This window comes from Triturus cristatus, chromosome 10, assembly GCF_964204655.1.
Source record: "Triturus cristatus chromosome 10, aTriCri1.1, whole genome shotgun sequence".
NCBI lineage: Eukaryota > Metazoa > Chordata > Amphibia > Caudata > Salamandridae > Triturus > Triturus cristatus.
The window spans coordinates 749476155-749495629 of record NC_140593.1 but is presented as its reverse complement, the minus strand read 5'-3'; the positions used below and the strand labels follow the sequence as shown (position 1 = coordinate 749495629).

The 19475-nt window shown below is 44.5% G+C and overlaps 1 protein-coding gene across 3 annotated transcripts in view; it reads left to right on the top strand.

Annotated features, from left to right (window-relative positions):
• TMUB1 (transmembrane and ubiquitin like domain containing 1) overlaps window positions 1-18518 on the top strand; it is a 48684-nt gene extending 30166 nt beyond the window's left edge. For all 3 annotated transcript variants that reach the window (XM_085628257.1, XM_085628256.1, XM_085628259.1), the window contains exon 3: window positions 15463-18518. In XM_085628257.1, the coding sequence (XP_085484383.1) occupies window positions 15463-15811 (349 nt within the window). In that variant the 3' untranslated portion in view covers window positions 15812-18518. The remainder of the gene's footprint in view (window positions 1-15462) is intronic.
• The last annotated feature ends 957 nt before the right edge of the window (window positions 18519-19475 follow it).

The window sequence follows — 19475 nt, the reverse complement described above, 5'->3', positions numbered from 1 at the left end:
TTCTTAACATTCCCTATTAGCGAATCGTAAATTGCGATTCTCTATTAGGGAATACCTTCCCATTAATTTCTATGAGCCTAGAGACCCATAGGAATGAATGGGAGCGCATTCACAATTTGCGATTACCAAATTAGTAATTGCAAATGCAATTGCAAGGGAGCCAAGGGGACATAAGGCCCCCTGATGCACCCCCAAAAAAGGTAAGTGTGCACATGTGGCGCCCACAATGCATATATAAGGGACCCCCTGCTAAGACGAAGAGTCTCCTAGGGCAGGGCAAGTGGCAAATATGAATCTAAACACCCTAGGCAGTCAAATTATTACATGTACATAATCATAACAACAATAACATTCAAAAGGGGACTCAGTGTGCACATTATTTATAAAAACATGTTTTATTTTATATAAATTACAGGAAAAGTATCTTCATTAGAAACCAATGATGTAAGTATAATCTCAATTTATAATGCAAAATTACAATACATGAAACAAAAAATATACGTGACAGATCAATAAACGATATGACAGACGTAATTACACATAAACGGAAACAAAGACTGTGGCTGTAGCTGAGATCTTCTCAACGCGCGTTTCGACGCTACAAAGCGCCTTCATCAGGAGAGCCACAAATTCTTTTCCCCTAATATAAAAATAATCCACATGAATAAACAACTCTTTAAAAACACTGAGTGCCCTAATACATACTCGTATATTAGTAATTTTGTGCTGCCGTAAGAGACCCAAGAATAAAAATGATCATCCAATGTGAAGAAAGAAGAAAGAAAACAAAGGGAAAAAGAAAGAGGGTGAAGACTGATGACTAGTGCTTACCATTTGAGGGATACCTATAAATGGTGAATACATAAGGCAGCTGAACACAGAAGATAAATAGTGACAAGATGAAAAGATGATAAGAAGAAACAAACAAAGGAAAACCAGAATCCAAAGCCCAGTATGTGACCAAAAACAAGCTATAATGTAAAAAAATAAATATATATCAGTCAGTCAGTCAAAAGGTCTTTATTCGATTTGCATCATAAAAGACATACTACACATATTAGACAATTCAACTACAATACAATTCATATACAATACAAAAAAGACTATAAAACCTTTAAAATAGTAGATTAAAAATAAACACATCATGTTAAATACAATAAAGTGCAAATAGGGACGTGCCATTTAGCCCAAGGACCAAAGTAGATACTATTGTGTGGCAGCAAAGAACAAGGATTACGGCTTCAATTTCTTAGCCCTAAGGATCCATGCCCAACTAATAAATTTAGCAACACCAATTACTATAGGATTGGAAGTATCTGTTTTCAAAATTCTACTAGCGACCTGTGCAGAGCGAGTACTCATTAGTCTACATACAGGTCGAAGCCAGATACGTCTAGGAAGTTGATAAGTTGGGCAACAAAAAAGGAAGTGGTCCATAGTTTCTATCTTGTCTACACAAAAGGGGCATTTATCACTACCAAGAGGACTCCAACTTTTGGTGAGTCCTCGCAGTGGTAGAGCGCCCACTCTGAACTGGTGATACAACTTACGATCAAGGAACTTCAAGATAGTATCCCAATAACTTTCATAGACAGAGTCATCCTTAAAAACTAGGAAGGTAACAGTCATCGTGGGACCTATAAGGGAAGCACATCTCCTGTTCTTAATATAATTCCAGTATGCATCCTTAAGTACCTTTTTTGCCGGGAAGACTTCTGTATCAGGGTTAACCCATAGGTCACGCATCCCGAGATCATACAACAGGGTTTTAATGCTAGACAACCAGGGAATCCTATACGACCCCTCTATATATATATATATATATATATATATATATATATATATATATATATATATATATATGTTGTTTTCTCCTTACTTTGTAAATGGTCGGGAATATATAGCTGGCCTGTGAAGGCCAATTATAGGTGTAAACTACCTGTATATAAGAAAAAGACACAAAACAAGAATCAAAAAGACTTTGATGTTTACATACATAACACTTGTGGCGCCCACACATGCCCTAAGGGCATGTGTATGCGCCAAATGGCACTTTGAAAAATGCACAAAAGCGAATTTTTCTAAGGAATCGCAAAGTATCATCAACTTGAAGTTGATGGTAATTTGCGATTCCTTAATGCAAATTTGCGTTTAGCTATTGCTTCATGCATTGCACTTAGTGAATCGCAAATTGTGATTCCTTAACTGGATTTGCAATTTAGGTAATCGCAAAAAATTGCGATTATCCATATTGCGACTGCCAAAAGTTTCATACATTTAAATAGACATTCTTGCGTTCGCAAACGGGCCGATCCTGCGAATCAGCCTGTTTTCGAACACAAAAAGCTTTGATACATCGGCCTCTTAGCAGAAGAAACCGTGCGCAATAAAGTGGAATTTCACTCTGATAGGTGAAGCAGTGGCTGTGTTTGCCAAAATGAAGCTGACATTATTCCAAAAGATGCCAACCGAGGTGTTCGCAGTCCGGACTGCGTACACCTCAGTCGGCGTCTTTAGGAATCATGTCAGCTTGATTTTGGCAAACACAGCCACTCTTTTCTCCTATCAAAATGAAATTCCACGTTATTGCGCAAGGTTGCTTCTGCTTTCATTACATCATTTCTGGATATGTTATGTGCCTATAGTTAGAGCAAGCTATAACATAACGTTGCTTAGAAGTCGATGCTCTTTCACTCTATATATGCAAATACTGCCCTGATGAAGCCCTATTCAGGATGAAACGCGTTGGCTGCATGAGTTGGTTTTATACCTCAATATTTTGAAAAATAAAAAGAAGCAACAAAGACACCGAAGACTCCTGATCTCAGTCTGTGGAATCACAAATTATATAATATTAATCTTTTCTTTTGTGTTGCCTCTCCGAACTTTGTTTCCTTGTGCTATAAAAAGATAACTAGGTCAAAATGTCTGACCTTTTACGTGTGGTTTCTGCAGAAGCCTGTACATGCTCGTCAGCAAATGTTCTAGGGCAGGTGGTGTCTCATCCGGTGTATGTGTTCAGGCCGGGCTTGTCTTATCCTTTGTAAGTGTTAAGACAGGGTTGTGAGGAACCCCAGAGCACTGAGGAAAAGTGAGCTCTTCTGTGATTGGTGCATCTCGCCCCGTTCCTCTAGCAGATGAATATTAAGGTGACCTATTTAGTATGATGGCTCATTTGCACTAACCACCAAATGTTCCATCAAGTTTCCCGAAGCTGAAGGAAAGTGCGAGCTATTTTTCTGCAACAGCTCAGCTGAACTAACCAAATGTTCTGTTGTTTTCTGCATGTGACCTGCTGGTTACTGCTTAACCCGCTGCCTTTCAGCATGAAGATTGTTTCCATGTATGTGCCTGTAATTAATTACATAGGTTTGAAGCTATCTCTAACCTGAAAAGTCCACATGGGGGTCTTAGATCTGTGAGTCTCTACACGTTGTTTCTCGGTCTTTCTCGGTCTATCATTACCTCCTGTAGTTTATTCTCTCCTACCCTCTCATCTAAAAGAGGGATTACCTCATAGTCGCTACATTGTCCCTTCAATGCCTTAGTGCGTTTTCTAACCACAAACGCACCTCCCATTTTAGCTGCCATCCTCTTGCAGCACGCCATTACAATCTGAAAAATAAGACATATCAAGAGCAACAATACCACCAGAGGCAGCAATGCCTTGAACAACCCTGACATCCAGGACGGCACTCACACGAACCAACCCTTGAACCACCCGTCAAGGGGACATCCCTCACTGATCATTTTTTTTTTTTTTATAGGGCATGCAGTGTTTTAATGGCCTCTGTCACGTGCAGTAGGCCAAACCAATCTTCTTGCCCCCACCCCCTCCCCCCCTGGCCGTCATAAAGTCCAGCATTTATCTGTGCTGCATTACCATCCGTCTAATGGCTCGTACTTCTTCTTTGACAGCGTTGAATCCATCTTCTGGTTTATTGATGGTCTTCATCAACTCTCACCTATTAATTTCTAACAATCAGGTTGTTGCTTTTGCCTGAACGAATGGTAGGAGACTTCTGAAAAACAACTGAGCGTCATTAAATAGTCTCTGTTCCTGCAGGACGTTTTCCCAAACCGCAGTGCCAGAGTATCTCACAGCTCTTTTCTTCCGGTGGCGATGCAACAAGGACGTTGGATGGCTCATGGGATGGTCATGTATCGTTGGCTTATCTCAACACTGTACTGTTACATTGAAAATTGGTGAGGTCATTCACGACTGTCCTGTTAAAGCAGTGTCCTTGAGGTAACCGAGAATGGAGATACAGACAACGCGGTCTGAAAATGAGGTCAAATAGTAGCTGTCTGCTGAAAAATGCATTCTTTGTTTCTGACTGAAAAGTATTTGGCATCTTGAGGTATGTTAGTGAGGATGACACAAGAGTCGGGCACTGCATACAATTCTGGTACCACTGTGTCATTAAAGGGGCGCAAGCCTTGAATCATACGCCACAAATTGCCCTTGCACGTTTTAACTGGGTAAATCTGGGTATTACAGAGAGATACAACTGGGTGTATGACTCCCTGCTCTACCAATGCCTGTATTATGGGTGCAATCCCCTCCTCTGCTTCTTTAAAGAGAGAGGGTATTGTCTCACTCTTGATAGCATTGCCCATTCTTTCAGAGTTATTCTGAATGGTACTGCTGTGCAGACAATGCCTACATCATGGGGATCCTTTGTCCACAAGCTGGGGGGGTACCTGTGTAAAGTCATCGTCCTTGATCGGACCAGAGACCGTTCTTGACTTTGCAGACCTGGTCTCTAGCGTGGTGCGTAGGGGTATATTGTCTTGGTAAACACTGTTCTTTTAGGGTCATCAGTAAACAACTGGTCAGCTGATATGTCTATCATTTGCATGTTGGGTTTATGAAAGATGACACATACCCACATCACATGGGTATTGCCACTTGCCATCAGTGTCCTATAGGCAGGAGATAGCTCAGACCTCAGATGGCACCTCCGAATAGGGGCCCTGGCACCAGAAGAGTGAATACTTTGGTAATTCAACTAGTCTCCCAGTCAGTTTGGGTGTTTGTGCTATGTTGCTATTCACTGTTCCAGTGAAGGCTAAAATCTCTGTAGTTCTAGCCCTAACCCAGTCATCGACTGAGAGTTGTGTGACCTTTGTCATGATGTCTGTGCAAGACATTTCTGGTGTTAAACATATCCTAGTCTCATCTTCTTCAAAGTGAACATGTTTAATTTTGCCATAAGATTGTGTCCTAACAGGTTGGCAGGGGCAGCTTGGAGAATAAGAGACTGCTGTCAACATACCCCCCCCCCTATTTTCAGCTCCACAGGTTTAGTGAATGAAACCCTCATCACAGCTACTGAAAATCTCAGAGTGTCCATTGATGAATCTGACAGTGGGGGTCCTTTCTCACGGATACATGATCTGGTGGCAGTGAGAAAGCTGTACTTCTTGTCATTTATGGCTACCATCACAGTGAGGTCCTTGTCTGTCCTATGGATTACCAGTAAGACTGGACACATTGGGCATTTTCATCCATGAAAATTTGCTGTAAGGGGTTTCCCTCCCCTGACCGTTACCCCTCATTGTGAGTTCTGCTGTTCTAAGGCGGGCTGCAGTGTCTGTTGTGGCCCTTACCTAATTTGGGGCACGAGTTGCTCTAGTTGCTTGAGCTGCAACTGCTGTTAAGGTTGCGGTTGCACTTGGAGCTGAGGGAGATCTTTGACTTGGGGACTCATGGTGGGTTGAGCCACAATGCCACCAGGTGGTGCCGCTTTTTCACCATATGTTGCTCTTGCCTGGTTATTAGGTTTATCACTCTTTTTGGAACCGATTACTAGTCCCTAATGAAATGTCTGACTTCCTGCAATAGTGGCACATCTGTTCACTGTGGAATGTGTTTAATCTGTTTGCCCTAAAACTTCCTCACCCTCCTCTTCCATTCATGTTCTTTCTTCCCAGGCATATGGTTGGGGTTGCATCGGCATGCTTGCAGGAGGCACCCCCACGGATACTGTGGCTGATTAGCAGCAGTAGAGATTCCTCCCTCCGTTTTCTTTGCCAACTTCTGCTGACCAATTTGGCTGCTGCTTTTTCTGTTTTGTGTTTCTCGCTCTTTTCCTGCCTCTTCTTACAGAAGTGTATTATGTGTGCTTGTTTCGCTATCCATGGTTTAGCGTCTAAGGTCACCTATATTGTCTAGTTAGTTCTGCACTGAAGCTGGTAGTCCCCTTTTAAATGATTGTAGCGTTTGTGTTTTGGAGGTGAGCAGGTAAATGGTGGTGGGGGGGGTTTGCTGGTGCAGTGTGGGCGGACACTTGCTGTGGTTAGATATGTTGGATGGAGGTTTCTGCCAGGTCGCTATTGCCACAAAGACACATGCAATATCTCCCCCCCCCCCCCCCCCACCCACCCTCTGCAATACCAATGTGAGCTGCACTGGTCGGTATGCAGGTCAGGTCTAAGCTTGGTGTGGTATGGTGAGCAAAAGAAGGATGGATTTAACTCTCTTGACTGGGGGTGAATGTTTTGAATTGTTCCGCATTACGTCCATCAATTATGTGTCTTTTGCTTTCGTAAGTGTACCGGGTATGCCCAGATGTGGGTCCTGGGCTCACTGTGCCACTGGAGTCAAGCTATCCTGGCTGATGAGGGGGAATCTCCGAAACCGGTTCTAGGATGCTTGTTTTCGGTCCAGGGAGAACCTGGCTTGGCAGTTTGGTCTGGACTGTTCCCATGAGGCACAGGATCAAGACTGATTTGCATATGGCCAGGTCTAAGCTAGAGTGGCATGGTGAGCAAAAGAATGATGGATTTAAGCCAGATCTCTTGACTGGGGGTGAATGTTTTGAATTGTTCTGCATTCCGTCCATCAGTTGTGTCTTTTGCGGTATGCAGTCCCTACATGAAATAAAATGCCCACACCACATCGTCCCCACCTCCGCTTCAGCGCAGCACCACCTCCGCATCAGCACAGCACCAGTGCAGCACCAACTCGGCATCACTCACCCCCACCTGAGCACCAGTGCAGCACCACCACTTCATCATGGCTCAGCACCAGAACAGCATGACTCTGTGCCACTACAGCATCACTCGGCATCATCGCACCACCACTTCCGAATTAGCGCAGCACCACCTGAGCATCACTCTGCACCCCTCCGCATCAGCGCGGCACCACCTCCGTGCAGCACCACCTCCCGTCGGCATGGCAACACCACCAACTCAGCCCCACCTCGGCACCAGCGCAGCCCCACCTCAGCACAAACCCAACACCACTTCAGCATCAGCGCAACATCACCACTGCATCAGTGCATCACTCAGCACAGCATCACTCAGCGCCACCACAGCATCACTTGGCATCAGCAAAGCATCTCCTCAGCATCTCTCAATACTACTACAGCACTACGTCCGCACAGCACCACCTGTGCATCATTGTGTTAGCGCAGCACCACCTCTGCTCCTGCACAGCATCACTGTAGCACCACTTGAGCACCAGCACAGCACCAACTCTGGATCACTCAGCACCACCACACTATCACTCAACCCCACCACAGCATCATTCAGCATCACCTCACCACAGCACCACCTCACCACAGCACCACCTTGGCATCAATACAGCACCACCTTGGTATCAATACAGCACCATTTCGGCCACAGCACCATCTCGGCATCAGCACAGCACCATCTCATCAGTGCACCACCACCAGCGCAGCCCCACCTCAGTAGCAAATCGGCACCAATGCAACACCCTCTCAGCATGACTCGGCACCTCAGCATCACCTGAGCATCACCTCCGCACCAGCACACCACCACCTCAGCACCACCTCATTCTGCCCTATGAAGCTGGTATCTGTTCATTCTCCCCTAGTGTCCCTCTGCTGCTCGTGTTGTAATTCTGGTACTATTTCCCAACCTACACCCTTCCTTTGTTTATGCCCCTTCTCCCCCCCCCCCCCCCCCCCCTCAATAACAAAGAAAAAGCTATAACAAAAGAGCATTAGAATAGGAAGGGAAAAGTTGCCAGCATTGCAAGAACAAAAAAACTAGAACAAATTTTTTGTGTTAATAATTTTTTTAATAAGGCCGTTCAGCTGTACATAATGTCTTCTAGGTTATATATAAGGTGACAAAAATTCTCTTAACACTTTTTTATGATAACTTTTCAACATGCTGCACAGCAGCCACATAGCTCTACAATATAGCTTAAAAGACATTGGCAAAGGCAACCCCTCTGGCTAAACACTTATGAAGTCCCAAAGGCGAGACCTTTGGCTATGCCAGTGCTTCTTCTCAGTGGTTTCCAAACCAGTCCTCTGTAATTATTGAAGGGATGATCCATCACATCTAGGGTCAGTTAGTGTTGCATCCTGCACTCCTGCCTTCATTAATACTGTGTCTTTCTCATCTCCTATGGGGGAACCTAATAGACTCTTGATATCACCTATTGAAAGAGTACTCCCTGCAGTATGTTTTTTCAAGAACTGCTATCCACTTCCCAGCCCCTTCGATGATGGGTGGCCATTGTCGGTTAAGGTTTTTTTTGTGCTTATGGGGCTATGGTACATAAAGTCATACTCCCCCGTCCTTTATATACTAGGTGCATTTAGGACAGCGGTGTCAACTATGCCTTCAGGATGCCGTGAATCCTATTTTCTGGTATCTTAATGCTATACATGCAGACTCTTCTGCATATAGGGATAGTCCCAGTCTTGATTTCCCCTATGCCCTGAAGAATTCACGTCTCCGCATTTACCATGACTCTGGGTTCGAAGGAACCTTCTCGTGGCCATGGTGCCATTTCTTCCCCAGCCACTATCTCACTTGGAGTGAGTCATTTTGTTTCTGGCAGTCTGGGGCTCACTGGATACTGACCCAGAGTGTCCCTTTGTAATGTCACAGGTCTTCCCATGTCAAACGTCCGTGTGTAGGGCCGACCAGGATATCTGTCAAACTGTAAATTGTCTTCCTCAGTTCTCCTGTTCCTTTTTGCGTGAGGGTGGTCTGTTCCAACTTTGAAAGGTGACTCCTTTGTTCTGTTATAACTTGTATCCTTTCAAGGTGTTTCTTTGCACTAGTTAAGATGTCCCCTGTTCGTTTTTACTATCGTCTAGTTCAATTTGCCTTCTGCGGAGCTTGGTCTCCAAGACTGAGGCATGGTCCTGCTGCCCACCGCCATACCTTATTAGTGCAACTTTTTCTCCCTATCACTCCTTGTGGGCACTTAGTCAGTCACACTTTCCCTTTACCCATTCCTCTGTCCTTGTCTGACCGTGTTCCCGGGACGCCTCCTACTGTTTCTGCAGGAGTCATCTGCTCTTTCTGGGACCCAGAGGCGGAGATAAGTGAAACTTCATCTTCCCTGTCTCTTAATTTCTTATTACTGTCATTGTCATTATTGTCTGTCTTTCTTTCTGTTCACTGGGCTTATCGTCCATGATGAAAGTGAATAATTTGTTCACCTGCCCACATTTAGTTTCAATCTCTTCCTGTAGGTCTCTAGGGGTACTGGTGTTCCTAGGTTGGGGGCTAATTTGGACTGAGTGTAAAGACTCTGCTGGGAACCCAAAGGGTGTGGTGACTACCGGGTTGTGGAAATCTACTGCTGTGATGTGTTCTTCATCCGATTGTACCATGTACATCCCTTTTAGTTTAAGGACCTGTAGTTCCCTACATTGTGTCCAGTTTGGCAGTGCTGTGGGAGTAATTTTTACTTAGTCCCCCCTCAATCAGCTCATCTTTCTTTTCGCAGAAGACCCGCCATAGGGTTAAGGTAGTCCTCCTTTTTAGGTCGAGGCTAGCGGCAGCGCACATGTGCTGCTTGCGCTGCAAGACTGCTGTAGTAGAGTATGGCAGAGAAGCTGCGCCCACTCTCCTCCCATATTTTTCATTGGCTTGTGTGTCATTGTCTTTCTTAAATGCTGCCTTCGGATTCGTTATTAGGCTTGTCGGTCCCTCCTTGTCTTCATTTGTACCCTCCCATGGCGATTGGCCCTTTTACTTCGGTTGTTACACAGGACCTGTTATTTAGTTTGTGAACACTATTTACTTTATTGAGTTTCTCTAACTGCAGGCCGGACATGCGCTGCTTCAGCTGAAACCGCTTGTGTTTTTTTAAGCAGCATGCCGGCCCCGGTAACAGCAGCGCCCGCTTTCAGTCACTTAAACCAAGCATCATCTTGTGTCGGTTTCAAGCCCCCCCCCCCCCCCCCCCGGTAAAATGGATTTAGAAATGACCAGCAAATTTATTCATGTGAATTCCAGGTAGTGCATAATCCTGTGCTAATGGTCTGAAGCTGACAACAGCACACCTGTGTTACATGTCTTCTGTACTAAAGCCACAGGTTGTTTTCAAAAGCCTGTTTCATTAACACCATCACCACCACCACCACCACCACTCCCCACCAATCCAATACCACCCCCACTCCAATACCACCACACACCACCATTAATACCACCACCACCACCACCAATACCATTCAATACCACCACCGATCCCCAGAACCACCACCACCAATACCAACTCCACCACTGATACCAGTACAGCCAATGAATTTACATGACAACTGGATAGAAGTAATACTTCCTTGATAAAAGGGTAATAAAGTCGAAAATCCAAAGGGATGTGGCTCACCTGTGAAAGACACAGAAAATAAACGTGTGGAATAAGAAGTCCTCTCAATGGGCTGTCCGTGTAAGAAAGCATGCAACCATAAGCTCACACATGTTGGATATTGAGATTGCATCAAGGTGTCCATGTCCAAGAATTCGCACAGTGCCTGTGATATAACTCCTAAATTTGTGAGAGGAGCCCAAGAATTAAAGTACAATGTGTGATTATCGAAACCGAAAACCTAGGTTTTTCCCTGTGATACCGCAAACCATAGTATGTTATATCTGAAGCAATAGAATACCTGTAAAACTATAACTCCGTACAGTACTAAGTTGCAAGTGTAAAGGAGCCAAAGTCTGCGGACAAAGAACCACTACATTCATCAAAGTGACCGTTCTGCCAATCCTAGTTATAAACGGTCTTGTGCGTGACCAAATTTGGTGTGCTCAAGAGGGCATGACAAAGTAGGTGTGATGTCAAGTGTCCATTAAAGAATGTCGAAGCTGTCAGCAATAGAACATTCAAAACAGACCCTCACCCATAGTATTAAAAAATATTTTATTGACACATCAGTCGTAAGTACTCCATCTGATTTTTAAAAATTAAGATTGAGAATAAACTCTTCGCCACCCCAATATCTGGCGAATATTTGGAAGTTCCAGTTCCTGTCAATAGGAACCTTCAGACGTGTTGCGTTTGAAATACATTAATGCAAGGTCCAGTTTGAGCATAGTACAAATATTATGTGAACACTATATTGCGTAGCAAATGTAATTTATAAATGCCGAGGCGGTCCTACCTTGAGCATGGTAACGCTGAATACTTTAAAGTTTAGCAGTCAACACAGGAGGCCATGATAAGCCTACAAATAGTCATACGAAATTTTAAACCACCCGTTTTCCCTCTCACTGCTAAAGTCACTATACGCTATGGTGCCAACATCAAAATACAAAAGCAGTCGTATCTAAAACGCAGTGTCCTTCCCCAAGTACAGTCAGGAGCGCACGCCGAGACCAGCATGTGGTTAAATAACACATGGCAAATCAGCAGGCATTGGCATAAAAAGATAACTACTGTGTAGTCAGTATTGTAGTTTTGCAGTCTCTGTCAGTCAAGTAAACCGAAACTGCTGGTATTCATGGATGTTATAAAACTACGTCCTGAATAGCAGCATGCCGCTTAAGTTATCTCGAGGGGATCTGAAAGTGGAGTGAAACGTCCCCATTACTCGTCACCATATCTATCAAGTTATGAAATAGCGCTAGTGACCACAAAAGTGTATATTGTCTGTCCTGTAACTGTCTCACAGGACACAGTCTTACACGGAGAGTAAAGACTCGGAAGAGTGTATTAACCTAGTGTCCTCACGATCCTTAAAAGTGAGTGTCGGGACCCTGTCACACCGATAGTTATTGTGATGATAAATTCAGTTTTGTGGCACCATGCTCCGGTTGCAAAGAGTGTATGGTAGACAACATAGTTATGCAGGTGAGATTAGGATAACGAGAAGGTTACGTGTTCTGTTGCCCATAGAATGACACCATACAGTAAAGCGCGAAAGACCATATTCACGTTGTCATGATACAGCAATGCAAACTTCACATCCAATATGCAAATTACCCAATACCAAGATCTTGTAAATTAGAATACAATATACTTGTATACACATGACTAAAATATGCAGATACATACTCATTATTACAATCCATCCATCAGAAACGCATGTAATTCTTTGTCCATATTCAAACCCATGCCAACTGATCTGAATGATCCATCTGCTCTCTAGCTGCCTAAGTGCTAACATTCTTTTAACCCCCATCAGGGCATGGGACCTATAGTATCTATGCCACGAAACGTAATGTTGACCAGGTCACCTTGTTTGTGGTCTGTGTTGTAGTGCAAGTGGATAGCTAACATCGTTCCTGATACCCCTAAAGTGCTCTCAAGTTTGTTCCTTCAGGGGTATGATAGTGCTCCAAAAATAAATACAACCACATTCACATATGATGCAATATAAAAACTTACCTGGTGTTGCAATTCATAAATGTTGTGTTCTGTGCTGTCTGCTAGTGTTATTGGAACGTCACAGTCTCTTCTTTTGCGAATCGACAGACACTGCACAGCCCGCATTTGTGGAAACCTTTAGGTGGTGAAGGCAACCAAGTACTCTATGTGGGAGGTTTCAGATAATTGTGACACAATGACTCCCTTACAGTCCTCCCTCTGCCATGTGTAAGACTGGGTTTGGCAGAGATCGCTCCTTTCAGGGTGTTGTTCATTTGTAGGAAATGCTGGTGTCTATTGAGGATTTTGTATACCTCTGAGCTCAGTGCGCTCTTTGGTGTAATGAATGTGAGCCTATTATGCCTTGAGGCACCATGTTGGTTTGAGGACAACTGGCTTTTCACAGGATGTACAATCCTCCCTTGCGAGCATGCCCTTTGATGGCATTCATCTCTTTGGAAGCAAGGCGGATTTGGTGCTGGAGCGCTTCAAGGACACTCTGGCTGCAGCCAGGTCCTTGGGTCTTTCTATGGCTCCACATCACCCTCAATCTGCCTTTCTCAGCTACAGAAGTAGGGGCTTCCAGCCTCACCAGTTTCCTCCCAGTCACAGACCAAGCATGCTTCCCAGCCTCTGTGTGGCTGAGGATGCAGTACCCACGGACCTTGTGGGCCAGGCAGTCAACGGTCTGGTCAGTTCTCGCCCTCCCCTCCCTACGAGAGCTGCAGCCTCCAAACCCTCCCAATTTGCCACATTACCATCTTGGGCATCCAGTTGGCAGCAGGATTTGCCACCACCTGCCCCCACTGGCAGTCCCTAATATCTACAAGGTAGATTTTGCAAATTGTCCGAAAGGGCTACTTGTTCCCTGTCATGACAACCCCTCCCTCCATGCCACCATCTCACGACTGGCTGACTGAGGATCATCTATCCCTTCTCCGCAAAGTAGTCATGGCTCTCTTGGCCAAGGGAGCCATAGAGAGGGTGCCGGTGCCAGAAGTGGGCTGTGGTTGCTGTTTCCACTACTTTTTGGCCCCCAAGAACGACCTAGGCCTTCATCATATCCTAGACTTGCGGGCCCTCAACTACTTCCTCAAGAAGTAGAAATTCAAAATCCTCAAGTTAGCTCGGGTCCTGTCTGCTGTGCACCCAAGAGACTGGATGGTTGCCTTGGATTTGCTGGATTCAGAGTTCCACATTCCCGTCCTGCCTGCCCACCAGCTTTACGTGCTGTTCACGGTGGGCCATGAGCACTTTCAGTTCACTGTGCTCCCTTTTGGCCTTACCAGTGCCCCTCGGGTGTTCAGCAAGGTGATGGCGGTGGTTGCAGCTCATCTGTGAAGATCAGGGGTGCCATTCTTCCTCTATCTTGACGACTGGCTGTTAAAGACAAGTCCCCCCTTCCCCCACAGGCTCCCATAATCTGACTACGGCAAACCACCTGCACTCGCTGGAGTTCACATTCAACATGTTGAAGTCACTCCTGACCCCCTCTCAGATGCTTCCTTTCACTGGAGCGTCTCTAGACCCAGTTCAGTTTCGGGCTTATCCTCCCGAGGGACAAGTCCAGGATATTCGGGCTATGATACGATGTTTCAGCCTCTATCCTGGATTTCGGTGATGCAGACCCTGTGCTATAGGGACTCATGGCCTCCGACTGGTAACTCATGCCCGATAGCATATGCGGGCTCTGCAAAGGAACCTGAAGCTTCAATGGGCAGAGCATCAGGATAACCTTTAAGACATGGTCCAGATCTCAGAGGGAACTATGAAAGATCTGCTGTGGTGGCTCACAAACAACAGTTGGGTCAGAGGCAGACCCCTCTCCATTTCCCAACCAGATGTGTCACTTCTGGGTTGGGGTAGCCATCTGGGAAAGGTGGAGTTCAGAGGTCTCTGGCGGAATCCAGACTCCACATCAACCTGGTAGAACTCCATGCAATCCAACTGGCATTGAAAGCCTTTTTGCCCTCCATCAATGGAAGGCTAGTGCAGGTATTCATTGAGAACACTTCCATGTGGTATTGCAACAAACTGGGCAGGATGAGGTCATGGACACTTTGTCAAGAGGCCCTGCGTCTCTGGACATGACTGGAATAGCAGGGCATGTGCCTGGTGGTTCGACACCTGGTGGGTTTTCTGAAGGCCTGAGTGGACAAACTCCGACGCCAAGGCCCAGCGGATCACGAATGACGTCTCCAACTGGACTTGGCACAATGTCTCTTTCAACCATGTGGAGAGCCTTGGTTAGATCTGTTCGCCTCCAGCGAGAACACGCAATGTCAGCAGTTTTGCAAATTGTGGTTTATAAGGGGGCTCTCGCATGATATGCATTTTGCCTCGAGTGGAACACAGGCCTCCCCATACGCCTTCCCATCCATACCACTCCTGCCTAGAATGCTCAAGAAGATCAAGAACAACCGGGCCCAAGTCATCCTTGTGGCCCCGGATTGGACACAGAGAGGCCTGGTATCTGAGCTAATGAGTATGGCCATTGATCCTCCAGTGGGAGGCTCTTCTGTCACAGTAGCAGGGGAGAGTCCTCCACCCGAACTTGTCCTCTCTCCACCTTTTTGCTTGGAGTTTGAGGAGCACCAGTTGACAGACTTCAACCTTCCTCCAGAAGTTGTAACGCCAGCCGTGGCTAGCTATATTGTCTAACAGGTAAGGCGTTACCGAAAGTAACTTGTTCATGATGGCTTTTCTGTCGTCTTTTGCTCTCCCTTTCACTTTACTCCTCCCCCCCCCCCCCCCCCCCCAATTTGTCTTCCTAACTATGTTTACATCAGAGATGCTCATGTTTATATTTGAAGCAGAGACCAAGTTGTGGTTCTTGTTACACTGATCCTTCTGTTTTTTTCTGCTCTTTCTAGGACATTCTTCCCTGGGCAGGAGCATCAAGTTCGTCTGATTTATCAGGGCCAGCTGCTTCGAGATGACACACAGACAATGTCTTCTCTGCACCTTACAGATAACTGTGTCCTCCACTGTCACATTTCACAGCATGCCACTCCACAGATGCCCGCAGGTGCCCGTGTTGATCAGGTCAATGCTGCTCTTAACATTGGAAGTCTGATGGTGCCTATGTTTGTACTGATGTTGGTGCTGCTGTGGTATTTCCAAATCCAGTACCGACAGTTCTTCACTGCTACGGCCACAGTCTGCCTGACCGGTGTCACCATCCTCTTCAGCTTTATGGCATTCACCATGTATCGCAGATAACATGTATTCATGTGTGTGCTGCGAGGTGCAGCATTCCTCACCCCTAATCACACCAATTACTGTGCAGATGAAATGCTAAGAGTCTCTGAGCCAAGGCATGGCTCTTCGACAGAGAAGCAGAGGTGGCCAAGAGAATAGTACAGTGCAAGGGAGAGAAACCACATAAGAATGAAACATTACAGGAAAGAGCCTTCGCTAGATGTCCAGAATGTAAAAGATTGTGCTATGTGAATGATGTCAACTTTTAAAAACCAATAGGCAATGGAGATGTGATTAACAATGTAGCTGAATGGAAAGTGAAAGAAGGTTGGAAATTACCAGGCACCAAGTCTGAAGATCGCTGGCCATTGGCAGGGAAGATTTTTTTCCTATAAAAGGAAGCATGGAGCTCACTGCAGCAAAAGAACGGAGTGTACTGGCTTACTAGGGGGAGTAGATGCCATGTAGGGAATTTAGGAAAGTGTTGTTTTGACTAGAGGTGGGTTAGCAAGGCAAAGGTGGAGAGTACTGACTCGCGTGGGAGAGACCTGCCTAAGGAGTGATGAGCACTGTTCATGCCACCTAAGTAAAGGGCATAGGGATACCTGGAGAGAGGGTACTTCAAAGTGGAAAGAGAGAGACTAAAGTCTATCTAGTCCCCAGATGGTGGAGGAAAAGCACAAGTCAGGAATGAAGTTTTGAATGGTGCAGCTGTAGATTCTATTGGGGTGTGAAAATATTGGCCATTCATCTGCACTGTATGAAACCAAGATGGAGGTCCCTTTCTCTCTGAACAATTGTATGTAGTATTTTAGATGGTGCTGGCCTGTTTAAAAAATGTTGCAAATATCCCTGATCTTGGTAAACTTTCTATATTTAACAAAAATGAAATTTAGGAATCGCAAGGAGCAATAACTGGGGAAAATTGGTGTGTAGAATGCTGGCCAGAGGCAGGGCTGTGGAGAACACCTATAATCGAGGTACCAGTAACAAAATTCCTACCAAGGAGAGGATTTCTGAAAGCTGCTGCAAATGGATGGATGTGAAAGCTGGTTTGCAGGCCACAGTTGGTATAGCATGAAGGTTGAGAATACAACTTGCTGCAGAAGCAATCTTAAGGAAATGGTAACAGGGGGGTGAGGAGAGCACTAAATGGACGTTTACTGCCCCCAGATGGAATGGTGAGGAACCATGGTTATGAAGATGAGGTGAAAACCTGACTGTATAAGAACGGGTGAACAAGGCAGTATATGCTAGGAAAGTTTGGGAATGCCTCTTGCATATTGGATAGTGGATTAATGGCAGCCCAAGAAGGATGTTGTTGAGGGAATATGGGTCACTGGTGACTAAGGAAGCAGCGAGAGAACAGAGATGGATTCTGACTATAACTGAACTCAGGAGAGTGTGGTTATTTTGATTGTCCAAAGTAATGAATGAACAGGCAGTATATTTGTGGTGACTTTAATTATGCTCCAAATGTCTAGTAGGGTGTGCTGCATGAGTTGATACAGAACATGTACAGATTGGGCACCAGTTTCTCCTTCTCTGTGATCGTACGTTCCTTTCATTCCCCTCTTCGTTAGAAGCAATATGTTTTTACTAAAGGACTGAAAGTTGTCCTAGTCTTGATGCCATAGAATAGGGTAGTAAAATAGTTGAAACAAGGTGAGGTTAGATTCGCCATAAGAATTAGAAGCACAAAGCTTTGATTTCAGTAGGAGCAGGAAATAGTTATTTGAAGATAACAAAACATGTTTCTCTCTGTGGATCACCTGAATCTTCCATGTGTGCCTCCTGCTCTCCAAGTATCAATAGGTCAGATAGACTGATGTTTGAATTCCATCTATTGAACACGATTCTTATTCTGCCCCTGGCCCTCTACACTACAGCTAAAATGTTTAGTAGAAATTAAAAGCAGGAAATCCACCTAAGATGGTGAGGTCCTTGGATATAGACATGTATTGAAATTGTCTTTCAGTATTACCGGATTTCACCACTTCAAAAGTCTCTGTGAAATTGCAGGGGGAGGGGGGTGGGCGGATTGTGGAAAAATTGGAAACAGAATTTATCCCATGTTTGGATATGCTGAAGACGTTGTACGCTCCTCTTTTTTTAAAATAAGGACTTGGGAGGTTGCTGGTATGCCAAACCTGCCTGCGCCCACAAAAATCAATTTGGTGTGGTCTGCATTCTTTATTAGAAGCTCAACAAACTGATTCGCCCGAATCCATCTTCAAAAGATACCTCTCATGAGGATGGAAAATTGGTCAGTTGAGATTAACACCAGTGCCTTGGTTAGCGACAACACCTGCCTGTTTAGTCACTCTGTGGGAGAATAATATGTGGGTAACAGTAAATGGATGCCCTTATGTTGATTAAAGAATACATAATTCTTAAAAGATCTACATTTACTTGCCTCTCTTGAAATCCCAAAGCAGACTGTTCGGTCAAACCCCATAGATAAATGTAATGCACCTAAGCAGAAAATTACCCATTAGCTTTCACTTGTATACTTGTGAGTCATATGTCCCGTTTTTGGCTTTAAGCTGCTTTGATAAACCTGTTTGTGTGCTGATGGCCATGTACCGTGGCTGGTAGCAGTGATGTGCTGAAAATGTTGAGTTTTCCACTTGGTGATATCTGCCTTTGGACAGTGATATTATTAAATCACCATGTGCAATTAAAAAGCTGGTTGAAGTGCCAGCAGGTCTTGTACAATTTTGTTTTGCATAGCCTACACTGTTTGGTTGTTTTCTCATCCTGTAAAAATGTGTCTAAACAATTTTTTCATTTTTTAGTAACAGGGCATTATGAGCCACAGGTTGCAAGGGGCTGCTTCAAAGAGCTTGCTGTGTGTTCAACCAGGATCTAACGGTTGGAGGCAAAAAGATAATTGGTTATAAGTTTATATTGAATTTCTCCTTGATGTCCTTCGTGAGATACTACAGAGTTTGATTTAAAAGTCATTTTAATTTAGGATGTTGTGGCCATCAGTCTTGGTCTTCATATCTACTCTCTACATACTACTGAGAAATGGTTCCTCCTTCTCAAATACCAGATCATATTTTGGAAAGCTTAATTTGGCAAATCTCTTGTCGGATATTTCATTCATCTATTTTCCATGATGAATTTATTCATAGTAATTCCCAGGTACTTGATATGCACATTTTTCACAAGCTACAAAGATTGCTCGATTTGCCAAGCATCTCCAACATAGATCTGTGGGACCTGCAAGTCACCGGTTTGAATCCCAGTACGTCTGACTCTTGCTGATCTTTTTTAGAGCACCGCATTATAGTGCTATGGAAAGATAACAAAGGCTGCCTAGAAATTAGTGGTTATCATTAACCTATATTATTTTAGATTCCTAAGAAATGGAGCAATCTTGCATGCTGTGCTAATTGCACAAGACAACGCAGCTGAAATATGAAAGAAGACCAAGAACTACTATAAGGAGGTGTTGTATTAGATGTAGCCAGTGATTAGCTTTGAATCCTGTGATGGAACACATTTTCATTCTCTGATATCCAAAAACATTTGATATTCAGAAACATGTGAAGGATCTCGGAACACAAAATTTCCAATGTGAAACCATGCTTGCCATAGAAACATTTTCAGTCTTTAAAAAAAAAAAAAATGTTTTATTTAATGCACTAAATTTAAATCAAACCAGAAATTGTAAAGT